At 46.6% G+C, this 25,251-nt stretch overlaps 1 protein-coding gene across 1 annotated transcript in view; it reads left to right on the forward strand.

Moving 5' to 3' along the window:
* TMEM161A (transmembrane protein 161A) overlaps positions 1–25,251 on the forward strand; it is a 39,515-nt gene that overhangs the window by 9,591 nt on the left and 4,673 nt on the right. Inside the window, exons 2-11 of the mRNA XM_086946861.1 lie at positions 10,184–10,287; positions 10,688–10,768; positions 11,771–11,877; positions 12,239–12,395; positions 14,817–14,968; positions 16,618–16,678; positions 16,825–16,968; positions 18,339–18,452; positions 23,335–23,509; positions 24,562–24,658. Coding sequence (XP_086802987.1) covers positions 10,184–10,287; positions 10,688–10,768; positions 11,771–11,877; positions 12,239–12,395; positions 14,817–14,968; positions 16,618–16,678; positions 16,825–16,968; positions 18,339–18,452; positions 23,335–23,509; positions 24,562–24,658 — 1,192 coding nt within the window. The remainder of the gene's footprint in view (positions 1–10,183; positions 10,288–10,687; positions 10,769–11,770; positions 11,878–12,238; positions 12,396–14,816; positions 14,969–16,617; positions 16,679–16,824; positions 16,969–18,338; positions 18,453–23,334; positions 23,510–24,561; positions 24,659–25,251) is intronic.

Genomic DNA, 25,251 nt, shown 5'->3' on the forward strand with positions numbered 1-25,251 from the left:
AGTTCAAGACGAATCGCCCGGAGCTCCAGAAGGTTGATGAGGAGCATGGACTCCTCCGGAGACCAGAGGCCCCTGATCTCTGTCTCTCCCATGTGGCCGCCCCATCCGAGGAGTGACGCATCTGTCACCACTGTGAACGCTGGTTGGTGAAGGGAGCGGGATCTGCTGTTGACCCAATCCTGGTTTGTTAGCCACCACTGCAATTGGTGTGCAGTGCCCTCTGAGATCTGGACGCAATCTGAAAGATTCCCCTAATGCTGCGCCCACTGGAACTTCAGGTCCCACTGCAGAGCCCGCATATGCACCAGGCATGATCCACCAGCAGGATGCAGGAGGCCGAGGCACAGCAGCCTCAGGATCATTCCCACGAAATCCGGGATAGGGGCTGAAACATCAGTATCACAGCCCGAATATCCTGAACTCAATGCTCGGGAGGATAAGCCGGAAACTACGCTGTATCCAGAACTGCTCCGATGAAAAGGAGCTTCTGAGAGGGAATCGGGTGTGACTTCGGTACGTTGATAGTGAATCCCAGCGAGTGCAGGAGGTCCGCCAAAGTCTGAAGGTGGGAGACGGCAGCCTGGGCCGAGCTTGCCTTCAACAGCCAGTCGTCGAGATAGAGGAAGACTGGAACCCCTGATCTTCGCAGATGAGCTGCGGCCATCACTTTTGTGAACGCTCAAGTGGCGCTGGTAAGGCCAAAGGGGAGCACAGAAAACGGAAAATGTTTGTGGCCCACCGTGAACCGTAGGTAACTCTTGTGGGCGTGCAGGACAGGGATGTGAAAATACGCATCCTGCAAGTCCAACGCTACCATCCAGTCTCCAGGGTCGAGGGCAGACCAGACTTGAGCCAATGTCAACATTTTTTACTTCTCCTTGTGGAGGAAGCGGTTGACGTCCGTGAGATCCAAGATATGATGCATGCCTTTGTCCTTCTTGGGCACCAGGAAGTAGTGGGAATAACAACCACGACCTACTTCTGGCACAGGGACTTGCTCGATAGCTCCCTTAGCCAATAGAGCCGTAACTTCCTGACTGAGAAGGGTCAAGTGATCCTTCGACATGTAATTTGAGTGTTGGTGGCAACAAGGAAGGGGTAGTCTTGAAGGGGAGGGAGTAGCCCCTGCGGTCTATCTGCAAAACACACCTGTCCAACGTGATGTTGTGCCAGGGGGGGAGGTGATTGTGGATCCTGTCACCCACTGGCAACTGGTGGCCCTGAAAGGTCGAAGTTGGAATGCTTGGAGGCTGATGCAGAGGGTGCACTGGTCGACTGGCCCGCCGGCTTGCCCCCAGTCCCACGGCTCTGGGTCCCACGTCCCCAGCCGAGTAGCTTGCACCGGCCTGTGGGCCTGGGTGGAATGTGGTGGGGCACTCCTTCTGTAGCCACGAAAGGCAGACAGAACGGGGAAGCGGTGGAAGTGAGGCCCAAGGATCTGGCCGTAACCCTAAAGTCCTTGAAGCACTCGAGCGCATTGTCCGCCTGGTCGCAAAACAGCAGACGGCTATCAAAGGGCACGTCAGAAAGGGTCGATTGGACATCCCCGGAAAAGCCAGTGGACCTCAGCCAGGCATAGCATCTCAAGGCTACTGACATATAAATTGTTCTACCTAGGAAGTGGGCTTATACAGCCCATCTCGAATGGCGAACTTCGCTGCGTCTCTACCCTCTGCGACCGCACGGGAGAGTACAGTCCAGGCCTCCTCCGGGCACTGTGGCAGCTCTTGCACAACCGTGTCCCACACAGAGTGGGTGTAGCGGCACAAGAGACATGTGGTGTTCACCGACCGCAGTCCTAAGCTGGCGGAAGAAAACATCTTCTTCCCAAGATGGTCCAGCTTCTTGGATTCCCTATTTGGGGAAGCAGTAGGGAACATGCCTTTGTTGAGGCTTAGACCACCGCGCTCTCGGGGTAGGGTGTTAGGAGAGGAAAATTGGGTCTCCTGTGGCCAGGCGGTGGCGTCGGACAATCATCCTATCCACAGGAGCCTCTGTGCTATACTTGGATCGAGTGCCCAGAAGGATGTCAGTGAGGGCCTCGTTGAATGGCAGCAGGGGCTCCCTGGAGGCCGCTGCCGGCTGAAGCACCTCAGGCAGGAGGTTAGTCCTGACTGCCACTGTAGGAAGCTCAAGGCCCAAGGTCTCAGCCACCGATGCAACACCACAGCATAGAAGGCTCCCTCCTCCGTGGCCACGGTAGGGGGAGAAAGCATACCAAGTTCTGGGGAGGTGTCCAGACCACTGGGATCACCCGACTCCTCTCTCCAGTGAAGTTCTTCTAGCTGGTCTGTTAGAGGGTCAACAGACCCCTCACAGTTCTCCTCACCCTCCTCTGCTGCCACTCAGGCCCAAAAGGAACGCCAGGGTAGATCAAGGGTACAAAAGTACCGTCCGGCACCGGTACAGCTCTGTGTCCCAAGTCAGGGGGAGGCCGAGGTCGAGGCCGGCCGGGTACACTACCGGTGGTGGAGGCGTCGGCTGATGAATCGGCGCCAGGGGAGGTGTTGTGAGATCAACTGGCACCTGGATCCCTGGGGGCCCCACGGCGCCGAGACTGGAGCCGCCCGCATCGAAGTCCTAGATCCCCCCCCCCCCAGCTGAGTCCGTGGGCCAGAAGGTGTGCCGGCGGAGTCGGGCTACCCAAAGATGGAGTGGAGGGCTTCGTAAAGTGCACAAAGCTGGGCAGGGGGCGCTCTCGCTCCCGGGAACAGAGGGAGGCTCGGAGCTGACCGCGGCTGGAGCCGAAGGACGACTACGTCCCGCGTCGCATCTGCTGATGGACGGGGAGAAGACGAAGAGTCTCTGTGCTTCTTCACCTTCTTCTTGTACTTCGACTTACCCGATGATGAAGACTTCGAGGAGGAATGATGATGATGATGATGATGATGGTGGTGACTCCGCGACCGGTCCCGCGACCTCCCTCTCGACCGGGACCTCAAGTGGCGCAGAGCTGACTGCCGGGCCTCCAGAAGCTTTTGGGACTGCTCCCGCAAAGACTTCGGGTTCAAGGCCCGACAGTCAGAGCATGACTTCGGGTCATGGTCGCCCTCCTGACACCAGAGTCACACGAGATGTGGATCCGTCACCGACATCAACTTGTGACAGGAGTCACAAGGCTTTAAGCAGGTCCGACGATGGGACATCCAGGAGTCGAATGACTCGAAAAAGATGTCAACAAAAGTCAAAAAAGTGCCAGTCAAAAAAGACTAAGGGAACCTCTCTCTCCAAATTTGCGCTGGCTGGCGCAAAAAAAGAAAGAACTGACATCAGCGCGCAGGGGTAGCGTCTAAGTAGATACTGCGACGCCATTCCGGCGATAAGGACACCAACGACGAATGCCGAGTTGATCAACGCCACCTACCGACGCGCAGGGGTACTGCTGAGAAAAAATTCTCCGGATCCAGTCTGACGCCTGGGGGTAATTCTAAGGTAAGGGATCTATAACTAATAGCCTCTTTCAGATACTAAAGACAGACCAGCCAACTTATAAATAAACAATTCAAAACTAATAGTTTTAAAGTGTGGTTCAAAGCTATTTGACTTTGCAGCAAGGTTTTTGTGCAATTTTGCCACCTCGTGGTGATCTCATTCTGTCTCCTGTTTGTTTTAGATCAAAGCTTAATGGTTTTGTATTTATTTCTTTGAGGCACTTTGTTCAGTTCACCCAGGCTATGAATCGTTCACAAGGATTGTTGGTAGTAGAGTTTGCGGAGGGTGATGTTTTAATGCAGAACCTAAAATGAAAATCCGAGCACCCACTTATGGTCGCTGCACCGCGACCATTTGCTCTACATAGCTGAAGGTATTTTTTGTTAATTTTCATGGATTCTTGAATCCGTTCTTCCATCCACTCCTCATCATCCAACTATTCATTCATTAACCCCCGCAGCAATGTCCCCAATCTCCATCCATCCACTTAAGGATTGAACAAGGTTAGATGATGTAAAGCGCTCTGATATCCTTCGGGATCAAGTTCGCGCTATATAAAACTTTATAAATAATTATTGAAAAATGTGTTGGAAAATGCACCATATTTGCAATTTTTACTCAAACATTTCGGGGAGTGGAGAAAGCCCGGAAACCCCACCTTGCAGAAATATGGCGTACGCGCTACATGCAGTATGCTGGCCGGGTTGACAAAATTTGCCAGGGTTGCCTCCATTTCCCAGTCTGCCACCAAACCGCAGAATCAACAGGTGTGCAGTGCAGAATTACTGCAGGAAAATTTTCCACGAGAGTTGTAAGCTCCATTTTTTTTAAAGCACTATTTCTCGTCCGAGTTAAAAAAAAAAAAAAAGAATTCCCATTAACGCATTTGTTTTAAGTTTTTGTTTTGGTAGGGAATGACACAAATTTTCCCCTGACTAAATCAATGGCCATTCTGTAGGCATGGGTTAAGGTGGCCATGCAATGTACCTGGCCTCTGTGCCCCCAGAACCTCCAGCCACGCCCTACGCCTCAAAACCATGTACCCAGAAGAGGCTGCAGAGGGCTCTCGGCTGTATGGAGAAGACACTGGCTGCAGGTCAGGACCTCTGACCAGACCCTATGCCCCAGACCCCAATACCCAAAGCTTTTGTGTGTGCAAAGATGACTTTGGTATTGGCCACCAGCCACGTCCTGCTCCCAGACCCTTTAAGCGTCAGTATATCCAGTCATGTTTTGCACTAAGCCCCTGACCTCAGAACATGATACATGCACGGGGATGGAGCTACGCCCCGCTGATGGGGCCCGACAAGAGTTAAACGTGTGTGGGGTGTCTTTTGTTTCCTTTCAAAGGAATGGAGGTCCACCTGGTGAGGCTAGGCGGTTGCCTTTGCGATGGGATCAATGCTGATCGATAAGCTTTGACCCATTCTGTTATAGCAAAGACAAGCTAAAAATTATGGAATGCATACAGTGTAAAATAAACAGAAGTGTTATTTATTTATTTATTAGCTGCTTCTGTAGGATTCGGGTAGTATTAATTGCAAGTGACTTTGATCTATAGGGGGTTTTAGGCCCTGTGGAGCAAAACCATATATATTTGTGTTTATTTATGTGCAGCTTCAGAACACTAGGCTGACTCGTGCAGTATAAAGCAGCTATTTGGGGCGGGAGGCACTGGCACAAGAGTAGATGGCACTGGGCCTTAGGGGTGCCCCGCACAGATTTGTGTGCCGCAAAGACCGTTTTCCCCACCCAAGGCGGCAAGGGAAGGGCAGCATTCCAGACTGCGTCTGAAGCCGGTGCTTTAGGCACCTTGTACCCCAAAATGTTATGTATAAACTTATGCGCATATCAAGCGAGAGAGAGGGGACTAGAAAGATAGTCCAAGTTCTCGTAGTTTATATGTGTTATCAAAAGAGACTAGCTTAAATATGACCAATATTGTTAGGACTCTGATTAGATTTGTCATGGGCACCTCGTTGGTGAGTTCATGAAGCCCTCACCCACCAACCTGGTTGGTGGCATGCTTCATCATCGGGCCCACCCAGTGTCCTAACAATATTGGTCATATTTAAGCTAGTCTCTTTTGATAACACATGTATAAACTTATAACATGACCATGTCACTAAGGACAGGGTGCTCCAGGCCTGGGGTATCTTAACAACCTAAAGCATTCTGGGATTTGTAGTGCTGTCACTCCAGGCGACACAATTAAGGTGATATTGTAAAACCGTGATTTTTAAAAGAAAAGCTATCAAATGGAACCTACTGTCCGTGATGACGGGGTAGTTGGAATCCTAATTAAAGCTGTGAGATTAACTGTATTAAGTAACCAAATGAAGGCTAAATATATCATATGAGGTAGATTCAATAATAAATGTTCCCAAACGTATTTATTTAAATAATACCGACGTGTGAGCTAAGGGCCTTGAACATTGTATTGCTTTTTAAATAATTCAATTCAAAATTGCAGTCAGATGCGACATTAAAAATCCATAAAAATTGGGGTTTTGCTATTTATATTTATTGAACACTCTTTACAGAATTCAGAATCACTGGCCCGGTCTGCGTGCACCGCACACCGTAGCGATAATCCTGAAATCTGAAAGGAGCCAGGCTTGCTGTTATCTGCGAGGAAAGGTGTTGTGGCGACATAATGCATTTGTGTGGAATTATAAGCTGATTCCACAGTGCTCTGTATGAGACTGAAAAGAGGACACCAGATCCCATCCCACCAGTCGCGCGAGGCCGGCGTCTCCGAGAAGTAATGAGCGCGCCTCAGCTATATAGTCAGGATGACTGACTTTAGGGGTGATTACAAATATCTGTTTGTAGCCTGTATTTCGTCGGTAATCCATTCTGAGCATATCTCCGGCCCTCTTTGTTACCAGACAAGAGTAATGGCCTGGAGGAGGAGTGGGTTATAATGGGATCCCTCCGGCGGAAGGCCTCGCTTGGTATTCCGGACGGTGGGCGCCCATTTGTGTCTGACAGCTCTGCTTGCCTGGATAATCCGTACGATCTTTGTTGCGGTATGAAACGTTGGAGTGGGAGCAGTGGGGAGAGGGCTGCGCGCCTCGTACCCGTCAGTCGCGAGCATGCTTACACCGCTTGATGCTTATCGCCCCTGAGAGCATCCTCCATCAACTGCGCGCGGCCTACTCTGCGCAGCGTACTAGGCCTCGCCCATCCCTGCACCGCTGCAGGAACTAAGTATCATAATGTTGCCACATTGTTGTTCCTACGCCTCACTTCCTGGACACACAATGTAACCATCCAAGGTGGGGCGTGTATATTGTTGCAAGACACACCCCTGGCAGGAAGCAGTATTGCCTAGCCCCATGCACTGTTGCTGCAGATGTGCACTATTTTTCTTAATCTGTGAAAGATCTGTGACGCTACCTTACAATTTTACAGGCACAAATATGGAGAGAGAGGCCTTCTGTTTCTACGTGGGGAAAATTAAAACAATGAACTTGCAATCAGGATTGAGCACCATGTGTGCATTTTTTTTCTTTCCATGTTTTCCAAATTAAATGTGATCTCAAATAACCAACTGCAAAGCTGTCAACATTTTAAACCAAAAATTCAGGGCAGAACCCTAGAGTTGAAGAAAAGTTACTCCAGGTTCACGAGGTCAAAGGGCGTGGAGTTTCTTGTCCGCCATAAAGCTCAATTTTTTTTTCTTTTTTATGCATTTTACCATATTTTGCATGTGAAAGGTTTGAAGACCACGCAAGTACCGCTGCAGACACATGTAAATAGTTTATCGTAAATATATGGAATCTCGCTTCTGCTGTCTGGCCTCTTGTCTCCTCCGCATCATTTATTAACCTTCTTCTCATTGCCGACTGTGACAGGAGGGGTGGGGCAGATACATCCGCTGCTCCCTGCCCCAGGGCACCAGATTTCCAGTTCTTATTCCGTGTCCTAGTCCAACTGGTTTAATGGAAGCAAACCCGAACTTCAACTCCCAGAATGCACGTGTTGTTAAATGAAAGACCATGACTGGAAACAGGGCACCCCAAACTATATTTACAATCTAAATATGCGATTTTGCATCTCTATAATGACGCCGCCAGGGGGGGGTGCCACCTGGCCCTTTTTCTCAATCAATCAATCAATCAAAGCATTTATATAGCGCACTACTCACCCAGAGGGTCTCAAGGCGCTAGGGGAGGGGGGTCCGCTACTGCTCGAACAGCCAGGTCTTGAGTTGCTTCCTGAAGGCGAGGTGGTCCTGGGTCAGGCGGAGGTGGGTCGGGAGGGAGTTCCATCTCTTGGCGGCGAGGTAGGAGAAGGACCGTCCCCCTGTGGTGGCTCTTCGGATGCGGGGGACGGCGGCGAGGGCGTGGCCGGTCGATCGAAGCTGGCGTTTGGGAGCGTAGAAGTTGAGGCGGCTGCTTAGGTATCCTGGGCCTTGGTTGTGTAGGGCTTTGTGTGCGTGGGTGAGGTGGGTTTTTCTAGCGGCACCGCCGGAATTTGTAAGTCCCGGTTGGTACAAAAATATGCAAAACCCACCAAAGTCGGTCTTTTATGTTCTTATCTGTATACATCTGAAACAGTAAATATAAACCGAAAACGTAAATGTGTCCTACAGATGCGCTGTCGATCCCTAGGTAATACTTTGAGTAAACAAAGGCAGGGAAGTCACGTGACAGACAAATTAATGGGATTTTGTTTAAAGTCCTATTTTGTTTCACAGTCGGGCTTTTGCACCCTCTTAAAGCAACAACACAGGCCGCTGTTTTTCTCCTGCAAAGGGGCCCACCCTCGCGCCAGCTCCTTTCTAATTCTTTGTTTTGGCCTCTGTGGGAAGTTTTAGGATGTCTTGTTTCTCCTGTCATTTAACTGAAAACTGTTTGCAAAACTAATACACTTACTATTTAAACTGGTTTGCCGCGGGTTTACTTGTATCTGCTTCTGGGGGCACCAGACGTCACATCTGGTTCTTGTTTCATGTCAGGAACTTTACCTTGGAGATGGCTTCGGACTTTTAAATATATAGTTATTTTGGGGCTTCCAAGTTTAGCTGTTTATCTAGGCCATCCCTGTAGTATTTTGGCAGACACCTCAAGTGTGAATAATTAATGTCCGGGCATTAGGGGCACCTGTCTGCAGTGGGCGTTTCCCCAGTAACCAGAACATTCTATGCACGTGGCCCTGCGCATTGTTCGTTTATAGATATTTGGGGTCACCTACACGTATACGTTGACCTGCATAGTGCTGCACTCCAAACTAAATGACCTCTAGGCGCTTATGTATTGTAGAAGTGGGTGCACTTGTTTTTTTTATAATTTAGGAGGGTAAAAGGTGGCAGTAAGGCTCTTACAGATGTATGTTGTTGCCGCCTTCCTTGTTCTGAGTCCTTGAGTAGTGAAATGTCTAGTGCCTGTATGGCTGTCGCTTAGATAAGTTATCTATGTTTGTATTTGGATGTGATTACATACAACTGGGGAGCTAGTAAGCAGCGTATTTTGGGCGCGTCACTTGGGTGAAGTTGTGGGCGGAGTCATGAGTCTCAGAGGGACGTCCAACCTTGATGGAGGGCCCTCTGTTTTGATTCCAGTCCCTGTACCAGGTTCTGGTTACTCATGTGGCCGCAGAGTTCAGATTGGCTTTGAAAGGTGAAAATGTGTCTGGCGTAACATCACTTTAAAGCCTCTTGATGCTGAGGACCTGTTGCAGGTGTAAGAATTACAAGACACCACCGGTCTCCGCAGAAGCGCAACTGCGCAGATGTTCGTAGTGACGGCTGTACACGACCGTCCTACCGCTCCCTTCACTTGAACTTTTATTTAACCAGGATACTATTTCACGTAACCCGCAACTGGCGGGTTGGAATTATCACCGGCATACCGAACCAATGCTTTCTGACAACAGACAGCCCTGAAGAGTCACAGGTACAACACCCGCATGACGAAACACGTGTCGGCTGGTTGTTTGCCTTGATGTTACCATTCCTTCCTACTTGGGAAGGTAAAATCATTCCACTTGAAATAAACTTTTCAGACTTGTCCACCTTGTCTCATTATATGCTTTTGTTTACTTACTATGAATACCTTGACCATACTTTAAACCTAACGAGTGCACGGGACTTTTGTTCGGTGTAAGATTTTATGATTTGATGCCTGGCGTAGAGCCGGTTGCAGTTGCGATATGACACCCATAACACCAAGCTCTACTCTGGCCTGAGAAGCTTGGAAGGAAGCCGGGCGTGTGTCACCATAGCCTAGCGAACGGGTAGAGGTGCTTCTGTACAAGTAGCAAATTGCTTCAAAACGTCTGGCGTGCAGTGAGATTTGTGGTTATTTTGTATATTTTAAGCTATTTGGGGGTCCTTCTGGTGATCAGTGGCGCTTAAGTGCTGCAGAGAGACTTTGACTCCGGTCTATCTGGCTTCTACTTGCTTTGTCGATATCTAACATTTTTAGCTTGTGACCTCCATGGCGGCCAAATTAAAGTTATCTTTACTCGAGTGTTTAGCTTGTGACCTCTGTAGCGCCCATATTGAGGGTATCCTACCTCGAACGTTTAGCTTGTGACCTCTGTAGCGCCCATATTGAGGGTATCCTACCTCGAACGTTTAGCTTGTGACCTCTGTAGTGCCCATATTGGAGGTATCCTACCTCAAGCGTTTAGCTTGTGACCTCTGTAGCGCCCATATTGAGGGTATCCTACCTCGAACGTTTAGCTTGTTACCTCCGTGGCAGCCATATTGAGGTTATATTGTGTTGTGTTTCCTTCACAGGCCGTGATGGGGGTGCAGCTGGTGGTCAGCCTGGTGATGGCCAGCCTGATGCAGAGAATGTCTCCCTACTGCTCGTTCGCACGCTGGCTCGTCTGCAACGGAAGGTGAGTTCCATCCGCTAACCCTCAGACTGTCCCTGTTGTTACCACACATCTCCCGCAGCACTAAGACTGGGAGCCCAACGCTGGCCCATGAGGGCGAATCCACGCCAGATTTTTAACATGTCCATTAGGAATACATTTACATAAAAATATCAGTAGAAATTATGAAAATCTGGCTTTCACACCAAGTTGTACACCCCTTTTCTAAAATATTAGTGTATAGGATGAAATATATTGACAACCTACTTTGAACCACTGTACTTCTTGTTTATTTTTTTAAATATATTGTTTTACTATGGTGTTGCAGAACCTTTTTTAAAGTAAAATGTATTTCCACATTTTAACTTGATGTAGTTAGTTGAGGAAAAAAATTCTGAACAAAATTTTTTGTTCCTCCTGGTAGTTTATTCCGCTTCAAGCATCCCACAGACGATGAACTGCGCATGCTGGCTGGCAAGCCGAAGCCAAGGCCCAAAAAAGACAGGTGAGTGCGTACTTGCAGTTAATGGCAGTAGTAGCCAGCTGAGCTTAACTCTATATTGCCTTGGTTACTATACCCAACTGTCCTAACACATAATTTTTATTGTGGGTTCTCGTATTGGTACTCGACTGCCACCCTATCATTCTCCACAAAATGGCTTACTTGGGGGAGTTGCGGGAGGCACAGCTACAAACGCCTTGAAACGTCATTGGTGGGGGCATGACTTCGGCTCTCCGGACCCAATGTGTATCCTCCCAGCCGATGGCCCCCTCTGTTTTTGATTAGGCGACCCAGCTTTGTGCTGCAAAAACTTGTTGCAAGGAGGCTGCAACCCAGAGGCGAAACTTCCATGGCGGATGGCAACTCGCACTTGACAGGCCTATCATGGCCGCGTTGCCAGGCCGTACTCGGTGGCCTAATTTGGGCCTTTCCAATGCTTGCACCGCAATGCTGACTACAGGCCGTCCACACATCACAAGCCCTCAAAGCAGGCACAAAGGATAATCTAATCTCAAAAGCTGGCACTAAATTACACTTTCATCTTCATTTGAAATTGCAACAGAATGACCTCTATACCTCTATCATGTCCCCTTTGTACACTCCCTTGCTCCCTGCATCACCCCTCTCCTGTCTGTGACTTAATAACCTAGTCCTCTTCTGCAAAGTGCCACTGATAGTTCAACAACCCACTGTCTGCTACAGAGAACCCTGAACTGAGAACAATAAATATTTTTCAATGTGCTTTACTTTCATGAAAGAAAAATATGCAAATAAGTATGCTTGACTTGTGCCTTTTGGAGATGTGATTTGCAAAATCACAATATGGCCAAAAATAGTTATGCCGCTGTAATGATTTTATGTTTTATAATTCTAACCCTGCCTACAATGCTGACCTCAGATTTGCGTGCTCCACAGGCGAGCCATAAACGCTTCCGAGCACTGCTTTGTTTTCATGGTTCTCTAAGATACATGTGTTTGGTATTCATTGAGTGTGCCGTTTTTTAGTTCCTACAGGAGGCAGAATGGAGATTCGGATGATAAGCCGCTGTCCATTCCCAAGGACATCGACCTCCACCTGGATACCAAGCCCATCACCGCCATGGACGCACTCGGTAATTCTACCACGTCTTCGCGTGGACGGTACAGTATGCGAGGGTCTCATGTCTCACACTACGGAATTTGCACCTTCATAATAGATGTGCAAATATTGCTCTCTGTAGTAGAGGCTCAACACCATAATTAGAGCAATGGGATATTTTAATAGTTCAAAGACAGGTTTGTATCCAAGGAATCTGCACTGGACAGGCAGAGGCGGTCTTCCACCTATCTGCACTGAATGAAAAGTGCAAAACCTAGAGGTAAACAGTCCAAAATAAGAGCTCTTAGACAGACTTACTACAGATCGCTCACACACTTCACTGGAACAGAAGATTCTACACCTACTAACGTGCCGTCTGGTTCCTCCATTTACAGTTCTTCGCTACTTCCTGGAATACCAGTGGTTTGTGGACTTTGCCGTGTACTCGACCATTGTGTACCTGTTCACGGAGGGCTATTACTGCCTAGTGGATCCCCAGAAAGAGGTCAACATTGGTGTCTTATGGTGCCTGCTCACCGTCTTCTTCTCTGTGTATCCTTTGCCTTCTTTATGGAGATTGTGCTTTCAAGTATCTGCTCGGAACATAACTGTGACGGAAAACCGTATTGACAGCCTAATGCAGTTCTTGAACCATTGTCCATGTCCTCTGTTTAGATACTCACATTAAGTACACTGATATCTACTGTTTCTTTCTTTGAGTGATTTGTGGTTTTCTTAGTTCATCTGTGGTGATATGTGATTTCTGTTGTTCTTGGATCTATTGTGGTGGTTTGTGTTGTTACTTGGTCTTCTCTGGTGGTTTCTGCTGTTTTGCACCCCAGTGATTTCTTGGTTTGTTCCTGGTTCTTTTGATTGTTTGTGTTGTCCCTCATCATTGTGTGGCAATTTCTGTTATTCCTAAAACCTTTGTGGTGATTTCTGTTGGTATTGTGCCTACTGGGGTGGTTTGAGACTCCAAACTCCATCTATGTTTGCTTGTGACGTTCTGCGACCATGTCCTTCCTAGGTCTGTCGTTGTGGTTTGTATTGTTCCTGGTTCTTTTTGCAGTGGTCTGTGGTGTTCTTGGTTATTTTTGTTGTTCGTCGTTCGTCTTCTGTTGGTATTTCCCCAGCAGCCGTACTCGTGGTACTTCTCACTCAAAGTAGTAGTCATGGCAAGCTGTACCATGATGGAAAAGCAAGACCAGAATTGGGTAGGGCATGGTTTCGCCATTAATCGTCCTTTGACAGAAGGCCTTGCAGTAAGTGAGCAAAAACTTCAAAATGCAAAAATCAAAAATGAACACTAGTAATCTCACCTTTATTGTAAAACGCAGGGTGATGTTTTAATATAAACAACCTAGTACGTTCCTATTAGTCATTAGGTGTGAAGATAGTCAAGGTTTTAAGACTCTCTAGGCTAGGGTGTTGCAAACTTGGCAACTTTAACAAAAACTCTGATGGGAAGATTAAGAGAACAACAATTGGGCATCTTTAATTTCCTCATCAACTTTTTTTGAGTGGGGCAACATTTAAGTGGTAGAAAGCTAAATTAAAAGCGAGGTTTTGCCCCACCAGATCTTAAACAGGGCCTGTTGACAGCACAGAAGTGATGGACAGAAAGGCTTGATTCACTTTGGTAATTACAGAGGGTGCATTCCATTCAGTTATGTTTTTTTTTCTTACTGCGCCTTTATAGTCTAAAATTAACTACACGCAAATCGACTTTGTCCCCACCACAAAGTATGAGCTACAAACTAGAAACTTCCTTTTTGGTTCCTGCAGTAGTTTCTCAGCCAGGTTCATCTCTATGACCATTTCTATGGTTCAGCAAAAACTTTTCAATAGACCAAGAATAGTAAGTATGGCGAGAAGTCCTTGCTAAGATGCCTTTCTGATAAGACCTTCGGTGGGATGGAGCCACTGGTTAAAGGCCCTCCATTTTATATAGTGGCGAAAGCCACACATAATTTTTTCCTCCTCACAATTCCTATGAACACTATCTTTGCCCTGGATGAAAAATGAACTGCTGCAGCAGAATAAATGTCAAACACGATCCTGAAATGGGTGATGGGAATAATTGGAAGGAATGTTGGAAGAGCATGGGGCACGAGCCAACATGAATAGGAGGGGAACAGTTTGATGACACAGTATCATTTCGGAACCTTCAAAGACTTCTTTGCGGATTCGTTTTTAGATTATGAGAAACTATTTCGGATGCACAAGAAAGTTACACTGCCCTGATGAAGATCACCTCATTTATAGTGTTAGTGAATCGAAACGTCAAGTAGTCTTGGGGTTCTGAGTAAATTAAAGATATCTTTATTTGGTCCTGTCTAAGTCTCCGTTTGTATATAGTTATTATACGTGTATTTTTTTAAATGTTATATTGATGAGTATCGTCTTTATTACTACTTTTATTGCATGATGAATCCATTTATTTTTGTTGTAGTGCTTAAGTAGTTCCATTATAATAATGAGGCTCTATTGTGACATCATTATAAACATATATACATTTTTCATGAGTGATTGTCATTTGAGAATCAGCTTTTGTTAATGCAGGTGTTATCTAGATTCACCGAAGGATACCAGCATACCAGGTGGCCATATTGTTGTTTTTAAGTATTTCGCACATTGGTGGCATGCTGCGGGAAAGCGTGGTGTCGCTGCCTGCGCTGTTCTTGTCTTCTGTGTTGTGTAGTTTTGTATTTCAGCCCTCTTCTTGTTCCTCTCGGGCACTCAAAAATTAGGTAAATACACGTATGTTGTGAAAATAAGAATACACTATGTTAGAAAGAATTATTTTGCTCTTTGGATTACATTGTAGTATGTCTTGGTTAAATTGATTAGTAATGGATTACTGTGCATCCTGTGATCGATAGCTGGTGTAAGGGGGTACATTTCTATGCTTAAAAATGTATATTGTTATCTGCTTTCCGATGGGTGTATGCTTCCTTGACTCTCCTCTTCCAGGAAGGTGCTGTTCACGATGATGCAGCAGTATTTCCGCTCCGAGGAGGGCGGGGAGCGGTCCGTGTGCCTTACTTTCGCACTATTCTACCTTCTCGTTGCCATGATCGTGCTCATTGTTCGAGAAGATTATCTGGAGTTTGGATTGGATTCTGGTGAGTGGTACTTGGATATGTGTTGATGATCTAGGTGTTGGGGGAGGTAAGTTTGGGTATATTATTTTTTAAATCTTTTTCAATTGATTTTGAGGTTTATCATGCATTTTTATTTAATTCATTTATATAAGAATTCTCCCTTCTTTGTTCCTTTATCCTTTTTCCGTAACCCTATTTTTTCCTTTCGCTCTTTCTGATTTTTCCATATGCTTTTTAAAAAAAAAAATTTTTTTAACCATGCGCCTTAATCATGCGTCCAAGTTCTCCTTTTTGCTTAATTTTTTACGCAAACCAAACCTTTAATCTGTTTTCCTTTCCCATTACCTCTTACAAAAAAATCTAATATTTTGGTACATATCCCTTTTCCTTAATCTACTGTTTTTTGTTTTTCCGAGTTGATTACAGCGAGATTTCCAGTTCTCTATGAAACATAAAAAAATAGCATTTCTGTACAGTTGCTGGTGTTTTTTTTTCAGAAGAAAAGATGCTTCTGGTAAGGAACTGGTGTATTGCGTGGTAATTTCCCATCTGTGGTAAACGCCACAGAAGGATCACATTATTTTTTGCTTTTAGGCAACGTGCACAGCAGGTTTTTTATTGTGGGTTTTTTTACACAACAGGAACGCTACTGTCCAGAAACTAAAGTAGAAATTGAAGAGGCATGACAGGAACTCAGTGACAAATAAAATATACCCCTGTTATTACCACTGTACTGTCCATACATATGTGTCGGACTCCCAGAGTATTTCTCAGTTACCACTAGCAGTAAATTACTACTACCTTTTAAATGGGGCTCTGGCACATTTGGTTTTCATAGTCACATTCAAGATGCTTGTGGACAGTTCCTGTGCAAGAACATTTGGAGCCCAAGGTAGAATGTTGTGTTTTTTCCGTTTGGGCGCTCACTTTCTGCTAGCAACTCCACCTTCAGTGGCTATATTATGACACTGGCCTGCCGCTCTTAAAATGCAGTTATTTGATGTCTGGCGTATGGATCAACAACTTGGAAAGATGTGCAGTGCAGTGCCATTATATTAAAATTACCTTACATGGTTTTGAAATCAAGACAAGGTCAAAAGATGGGTTGTTTTGTTCAGTTGTAAAATGCCCTATGGCCACTGGTCTGACTCCCTAGTACTTTCTGCAATCTGGTGACAAGCCACGGGGAAGGCATACGGTTGCTGGGGTACCACGAGAGCCCATTGCATAGCACATTAGGGCCTAGATATATGTAAATATACACAAATATTATTGCATCTTCATCTGCTCTAGAGTTCATGCTAACCAGAGGGAAAATCAGAGAAATTAGACGTTGTCACTGCTATCCACATTTTGAACTTTCTCCGGAAATCTAAGAGCCCTCCATCACCGCCCAGCTCTAAATTGTGCCTGAAAGACAAAAACTGGACAACAAGCCACTATACACTAGAAACTCTACCAACTGACCTGACATAATTGCATATAAAATGTGAAATACAATGAAAGGTAAATTTACACAACATTGTGTGGCTGGGAATGTGTCTCTGTTTTCAAGTGTGTTGATGAACTGCACCCTAATGCAGCTGTGCCCTGGGAATGCACCATGCCTGTCTCTGGTGCCACACAAAGTTCTCCAGCGCCACCCTTCAGCTGTGCATTCTTCTCTGTAGGTTTTGCAGCCGTCTCTGAGAACCTAGAAGTGTTTCTGAAGCGCCAGGGCTGGGAGTGGTCGTAAGTATCCAACTGTTGCGCAGAATAGCTAGAATGAGATGATGTGTCGGAGCAGTTCCTCCAGACTCCTCTCTGCTTTGCTGGGTTCCATGTCTTGCAGTCATAATGCTCTTCCTATTGACTTGGGCATATCTTCTTTTGTGCAGAATCCCTTTCACCAACCTGACCTTCAAGCTGACGCTGGTGGCCATCTGCTCCTTCCTCGGCGCATGTCTGACTTTCCCGGGCCTGCGACTGGCTCAGACTCACCTGGATGCTCTGAAATTGGCAGCAGACCGCCCGGTGATTCAGTGAGTAGCCACTTGTATATAAGAAATGTGCCTTCTGTTCCCAGAGTGGTGCTTTGGTAGTTGTCATCCTGTAGCTTCCTTCTAGCCGTCGTCCACTGGAGAATGTCGTGTGGACGGACTTCTCTTCACCCGGTTCATAGAGCCTTTTGTGCCACAAAACGATGGAGAAACATCGAAGCTGCCTTCTCCGGCAGTGAAGCTTTCCCACTGGGATATTTTTTTATATTTATTTATTTACTTGAGTTTTATATAGCGCTGGCTAGAAGGTATCAGAGCGCTTTACATGAGGAAAGTTACATAGGTTACAAGTTACACATTGTTACAGAAGATACATAAGTTACATCAGTTGGTTTGTGGCGTCTAGAAGGGTAAGGGGTTTCTCCCGAGCAGTACCACCCCATATTTGCTGCACACTCCATTTCACCTCCCTCTGGCATGAGCTTCGCGACCTCTGGGTTTGCTGAGGGCTCATGAGTCCTAGACCGTGGAGAAGATCCGGGCGCCTTCTTAGAATCCACACTCCTACCTTCTTTGAGAGAGGCCTCATTTCACCCCCACAATCTTCATGTGCCACCATTATGATAGTGCTTTAGTTGTATTTCAGCTACATGTTGCTGGTGGGGGCTCTCGGGTTGCATGACCTCGCCATCTCATAAAGATGTAGCTTGAAGACCCTGGGATTGAAGGTGGAGAGGATTTAAGAGGGCAGTGGTCGGGAAGACGAATGAGGAATAACCCAGCACAATGTTGTGCTGCCTAGAAGAATAAAGACCCTTTACAGCCTGTTTTTATTGTTATTTGTTTGTGGTGTGTCGCACCTTATTTCAGCGCGGGAGTGTTTAGCGCTACCCACCGCTTCCTCAGCTCTAGGTTAACTTGGGTCACTTAGCGTGCAAGTTCTGAATTTACACCAGAAGATGCCACCACTTGCAAGCGTTTGGTTCATCCCATCTTCCTAATGGTAAGCGTAATCCGGGGTTCCCCATAATTGGTGGGTGGAGATAAACCTGACTATTATAGTTTGGATCGAGACAGAGACTTCGAAGATCGTATCTGCTTTAGAAGGAGATTTAGATGCAGCTCAATCGTTTGATGGAACAAAATAAAACCATCACCTGAAGAGTGGGGTCCAAGAACCCCCACCTACCTTCGAGTGAGATTGTCACTGAGATCTTCCTATACAAAGTACGTGCTTGTACTCCAACCCATGGTATGTTTACTGCAGGCCTGTATTTTTCTGAATGTCCTTTGCTGTTTCAGGCACTGACACAGGAACACCCGCCACCTTTCATGTTCGTCTGATCGAAACTCCAATAAAGTTTAATTTTAGCTCTGCTAATCCAGATATGTTTTTTTAAATTTTTTATCAGATTTCTGCTCCATGCCAGCTTTCTACCCCCCATCGTCGTGGTGGTAATGTGGATAAAGCCAATTACCAGAGATTTTCTTCGCCACGCTCCGTTGGGGAAAGAGTCCGTTGAACTGTAAGTACCTGATCATTTTCTATTTTGATCAAAACCCAGAACATTTCCTTGTTTACATTGACCTCACTTGAAAGTAGCTGGGGGTAGCAGCAACTACACCTAGCTTGCCCTATGCTGTCCGTTGAACCGCCATGCCTCGAGGGCATGAAAACTGATAGATTAGTATAAACTTGGCTCTTGAGACCAATTTACTTTTCATAGTTTCTACACATTACTATAGTCGCTCAAAAGCAAAAATGAGGTTAGTGAGAGGCGCAAAGTTGTAAAAGTGGTGGGTCCTATGGTGACATGGGGAGGGGGCAAGGGTAGTCGGGGAGTGTGGGAGGCCACTTCGGACAGTCCTGGAATGATGGTGAATTGATATGCTTTCTATTCCTTGATCTGCAAAAAAGCCAAAATGCTTTACAAGGAAAATACCTAAGAATGTTGTAATGTTGCTTGTGTTTGAGGGGCGCCGGCGTGCATTGTCTGAACTTTAGACTTCGGATGGCGCCTTGAGGTCTCAGTACAACTGCAGGCATCTCACTTTCTGCAAAACGAGAAAGTTAACAAAGCAAAAACGTTCTTTTTTTTTTTTTTTTAATTTTTTGAAAACCTTTATTGTGCATGAGAAGGAGGACAAATACGGGCCTACAACCATCAGGCCGGCCACGACACTGTAGGCACAAATGTAAGCAATACGGTTCCCCAGCGGCATCAGGCAATATAGCATCAATTAGGAGCAGTTGCACTGTATAGGTTCATGTCGCCAAGGAGAAGGAGCAATGAAGGTTTAAGTTTTTTAAATTTTTCTAAATATAAAGCAGTGAAGAATAGATTCGAGGAGAACTGAGTCCGAACATGAACTTCACAACATGAGCAGGCAGCATAATTAAGAACAACAGTAGCGATAAACACCCCACCAGTATAGCAGTACAATACAAAACAGCAGGAGTACCAGTACACATTTACGCACCACCCACAGCGCCACCCACTCCCCACTAATCCCATGGCAGACCCAGAGCAGAAACAGCACAAGAAAGCGCAGAACTTTAGGAAAATAAGGCCCATAGAAACTAAGAAGGAAAACCAAATCTACCCCCCCACCCTACAACAATCCGGAGGCTACGGCCTACCCCCCCCCCGGTAAAGTGCCTGTCGCCCTTTAAAGAACCCGAAATATAGAAGAGAGAAAGGAAGGAAACGAAAAGAAAGAAAGATTCGCACTCTTGAGTTATAGGGAGGAAGAAAAGAACAAGCCATTCTACCACTCCCAAAGAAAAAAAAGGGGGGGTGGGGAGGAGCCCTAACAATACCAAAATCTCCCGGTCCTCCAGCCACCTGTAGCCCCTACATCTACGAGACAACACCAGCAATATCAGAGGTGAGTTAAATCAGGTGCACCCCCGTCCCCGAATCAGTACACGAGTGACCAAACCTCTAGGAGGGTGAACAACGGGATATGCACAGCTCCACCCACGTGCGAGAGTACCAGGATAGACAATAGCAGCCACCAGGAGGGGTCAACACAATACAGTCCCGGTCGCGTCTGTCCCACACACCCACATCACCCCACTTATTGGTACCAGAAATTGCGAGCAATCCCCGGTCCCAGCTGGGAGAGTCATCACCGATCGTGCGTCCATATCAAATACAATACCGTATAGTCCCAGTCTCCGTGTGCCAATGAAACTTTACTGCAAGGATAGGCATCTAGCCCTGGCCCGATTTAGGAAGGCCCCCAAAGCAAAACACATGAAGGAAGCCGCCCCTTCTAACGCGACAACACAAAATGGCCCCGGATAGTAGTGGTCATTGTTCCAAAATGGACGTCTCCAGTCCCCTCGAGATCCATCATCCACAGTGAGGAGCGAGTCCAGAACAGTCCGGTGGCACAGCCTGCAGAGTTTAGAAATCGGAGGCCATCGAAGAGCATTGTACACGAGAGGTGGAGGAAACAAAGTTGCAGTCCTTGGAGGAGGGAGAAACAACGTAGCAAGAGCAGTGTCGGTGGAAGGCAGCGTGCATGCTCCAGTAACGCCAGTAGTTGCCCCCTCACTGCTTAAAACATGTGCAGACTTAGTAGCCCCATCAGCCGGTAACAAAGGCGAGTCCACACGGCACCAAGTGTCGACCCTCCGTGCCCTCCCCGAGTGAAGCAAAATGGCGTCTAGTTTCTCACCCAGTGTACGGGAACAAAGGGCCATCGCAGCTCGCAGGTCCCGGAGGGCGGCAAGGACGGTTCCATGGGTAGGAGTGGAGAGCGGATCCTCCGTCTCAAAGTCATGGGAGGGTTCCCGGAATCCGAGCCCCATCGCCGGCCGACTACGGCGGACGGGGGATGAGGGTAGACGATCCTGCACGCAATGGGTGACGCGGGGCACCTCCATGTAGTAATTCAACGGGAATGTCGGGGCGGGCACGGCAGGAAGGAGCTGCAATCCAAGCAATCCAAGCAACCGGTTCTGCAAGATGAGCTGCAGTCGGTCGTCTGTAGCTGGTAACGTGTGTTGCTCCGTCGTGGGGTCGGGACACGCCAGGGTCCGCTCGTCGGTGAAGGGCAAAGACTGGAGCGGAGGCTAGGCAGCTCGTCTCCGGCACCACTCAAAGAAGCCGGACATAGCGTATATCTCTTCCTCCCAGTCAGCTGGCACAATGATCGAGAAACTCACGGCAGAAGGACGCAGTCTGGTCCGAGTCCAGGCGGGAACTGCACTTCCAAGTCGCCAGCACCAACCCAGCAGCGCTGCCGTCCTTTGTTCTTCCCGGTCCGGCGGTGCACAGCGGCTCAAGCCGGGGCCAGAGTCGCGGGACGGACTAGCGGGTAACTCCGGTCACCGGGTGGGTAGAGATCCCGGGAAAACGTGGGTAAACTCAGCGCATCCTCCGGAACACACCACCGTCAGAGAGCGCCAGGATATTCGACAGGATATCTATGCAGGGCTCAAGGGCTGGCGGAGCCGAGGGCTTACACGTCTGCCCCGATCGCCATCTTGGCTCCTCCCCCTCAGCAAAAACTTTCTTAACTTCTAATTGGAGTTCAGAAAAACTTGTGATTCCTCACCTGATGTAACCATTCACTATTGGGTCAACTCCTAAACTTAAAACTCATTAACTAGACTTCCTGAAGTAAAACAAAGTTGACAAAAAGAGGGCAGTATGAGTGATAAACTGTGCTTTCCCTTGTTGACTTCTAGTTGTAGATGTAATGAAAGTTCTTCGACTGGTAGTACTGAACGTAGTAGCAGGACCATGAGAAGTGCCACCAGTTGGAGTATCAGTGTTTTCTACAAGCTGTTTGCAAAAAGGTGAAAGGTGGCATGCTTGAAGTAATCTCGGCTACCAGTGGTTACTTAGGTCTACACTGGAGCGTATTGCGTCCTTGCACAGCCTTCCACTGAACAGCTGCATGCAAATCAGCCTGGCTTCTCATCCAATAGGAAGTTTCATTCAGAACTGGCAGGACAGGGCCCCCCTAAATGGGTACAAAGCAACTCCAAACTGATTTTTCCTTGTTGGGCCTCCCCGCTGAAGTGCAGGTAGAGTATTGCAGCACAGTGCACACTGGATACTCCTATCACTAGCCGCAAAACTTGTCGTAGTACGGAAGATACAAGCAGGCCACTAATAATGGCATTAGTAGTGGATGTAGCGCAACTGGAAACATATATAGTTACTATTTCTGCACTACTTGTATGGTACTTTTAGCCGACCAACTGTACCAGTAGTAACAAAGAATAGTCATACTGAAATTTCCAGTAGTAGCAATATTTTGTGCCTCCGTGTACAAGTAGGGCCAGGAATACTGGCACCACTAGCAGTAGTAAAATGTTTATTGTAATAGTTGCAGTATGTTATGAACAACTGCAACAAGTAATACATTCAGAATTACTGCAAGTAGATGCAGTGTTTGTACTTCATGATTGTATTGTAAATATTTTTCGGGAAAGAAGTGCCAATAAATGTAGTTATTTATGTGTTTTGTAGGTAGTACTACTATAAGAGGTAAAATCAGGACTGCTCGTGTTAGTAAATCGCTTTATGGTGTGAAAATATCTCTTCTCAGTCTCTATAACGACTGAAATACCACTTAATGTGTTCCTCTTCTCCATTTGTAAAGGATAAAATGGGACGCTGAAGTTGGCTCCTTGTGATGGGTCTCTCAACCTTCATGTGGTTTCCCCACATGAAGGGAGTGGATACAATGACTCGAGGAAATTTAGAATTCATGAATTAACCTAAATTTGATCCCTCTAAATGAGACTCCCAGTCTTGCGGTTGTTTTTTCCATCAGAAAAAACACTGAAGATCACAGCTCAGTGGACAAAATTCCCATTTCTTACAGATATCACACAACTTAAAAACACTCTTTAAATAGTGAACTGCCGGAGCGCGATTGATAAAATGCCGACCAACTTCTAGATACACTGAGCGTGTTCACATAAATGTTCTAACTTAACTGATGAGAATCCCAGATGAAAGAATGAGAAATCACGTTTTTGGAGTATGTTCTATCTAGGGGGCGCAGGAGGGGGGGATTGTATTACCACAGTTCTTAACCACGGCGAGGAAGTTGTGTGTTAGACTAGAGTACAATTTATTATATGCCATTCTTTCCCTTCCAGTGATTAAATCTGCCTTCTCTTTCTGTTATTGAGTGGATTACACGTTCAGAAGAAATTATTACTGCACAAATTAATTTCATGTCAATTCATGAATATAAATTTGCATTATTTGAATATCCTTAGATTCTGGAGGTCTGTGCCCCCATTTGCATCCAACTTGGACATCATCTTAACAACGACTTAGGGCTCCTACACTGAACTTCCATTGGTTGATGTATTTGTCTTGTTCCTTCTGCACACCTTCTTGTCTCTAAACGTGCATCCTTCTTTGTTGCCAGCATGACCGACGCCGGCTACAACTCCATGCGCCTGTGGATCATTGTTGTGCTCTGCCTCCTCCGTCTGGCCATGACGCGCTTCCACATGCAGGCGTACTTGTGCCTGGCCGATCGCTGGGTGGAACAGATGAAAAGGGAGGCCGGACGCATTACCACCATTGAGATCCAACGCAAGGTACAGTGACGGCAGCTGCGATATGAGGGGGGGGGGTCAGGGGACACCACCGTGAACACATACCTGGAGCGAAGAGGCTAATGGTTAAATAGGCGATCGCTAGTTTGAAAGAGAATTTACTGCTGACAAAAGATCCATAACGGTACCGCCAGAGAAACCTCTAGATATCTGCACAATGGCCAAGTTCCAATCCGTCTTCACCAGAGAAGCCTATCCTATGTAAAGGTGGACTTCAAGACCGTAGGTTAATGTTATGTATTCTATATTTGGAGAAGTTTGGGAGACATCCGAATAGTCTAGCGCCATATCTCAACTGTAACACCTCCAAGTCTTCCAAGCCTCAGCTCCTATGATTACGACAGCAGTCAGGGGCCTGCCTCTGGTTTTTTATTACAAACTCTGCACTGGCTGCGCACTACAGACATCAGTGCATTGAAGACGGTCTTCCGAAGCCACCTATTAAAGGGTGATCTAGCCACTGTATTTGCAGAATGGCTGCCAGCATCTATAGGTCTCCTCCTTGGCTTGTCCTCATGATGCTCTGTCCTCTATGCTCTTACCTCCCTAGCTGTAAATTATCTTCTTCAAAATGTGGATTTTTCCCCGTAACCAGCTGTCTTTGAAGCAAACATTCAATCACATGCTGGTTTTTCCATGCTCTTTTTTTAAAATTTATATTTTTGTGAGACGTTTGTCCTTTTGTAAGCCAATGATGGTGGCAAGCTGAATTTTGGGTTAAGTGTGCAGTTAGCTACGGGGGATTTGTGGTCACAAAATTGAACCAGTTTATAGTTTTTTTCTTATTCCCAACTCTTCCTAAATCTACTTCCACCTTCTACCATGGAATGTCTGTATTCAGTCGGCACACAGTAAATTGCCAGCCCGGCAGAATTAATTCTTTGTGCACATAACACATTTTCTTCCAACACTAGATTCCATTCTTTTAGTCATCGCCATTAGGTCCAGCTCGCTGCTGTTGTCCGATTGACATGGAGTTTTCTGGCTTGTTTTGTTTTTGTTTTCTCAACTGGTGTTTTTATTTTTCCTCATAGGTGTCTCGCATCTTTTGCTACCTTACCGTGATTGCCTTGCAGTACCTGGCACCCATCATTCTGACGCTACATGCCACATTTGTACTAAAGACTTTGGGTGAGAAATATTTTAATTTCATATCCCTTGACCACTTCCATGCTGATGAAGGCCCCTGGCCATCATGCATCACGGTGGGCGTGTGCTGATGACGCTGGGGGCCGTCATGACCACGCCCACGATCGGAATGTGCCGCACAGGCGCAGAATTCCGGTCACGGCGGAGGGGTTAAAGTCCCTCTACTGGGACTAAGGGTACCATTATTGCCTTAAGTGTTTGTTTCACATTGTGTAAAGAATAAATTAATGATCTAAGCATCATCCCATAATATGTGAGGGGCATTACTTTATTTGCTTATGTGTAAGTTCCAGTTGTGTTCAGTGACCTGCCCTTCTGCTGGAGACATTTCAGTTCAGCTGTAATCCTATATTACAGTAAAGTAGCAATCTAATTGTCTTATTACCTATGTGTAGTGATACCACAGCTAAACTCATATAAGAAAATTAGAGGAAGGTTTCATACCATTCTTGCAGGCTTTCAAAGAATTGGAATTCAATTTCACTAATTAGACTGACTTTTTGGTGCCACAGTCTTGATTTTGCCGGGCTAGAAGAACTCGGTAAACATTGCATTGAAATGCAAAAGTCCATGCA

Source organism: Lissotriton vulgaris, chromosome 12 (assembly GCF_964263255.1).
Source record: "Lissotriton vulgaris chromosome 12, aLisVul1.2, whole genome shotgun sequence".
Lineage (NCBI taxonomy): Eukaryota > Metazoa > Chordata > Amphibia > Caudata > Salamandridae > Lissotriton > Lissotriton vulgaris.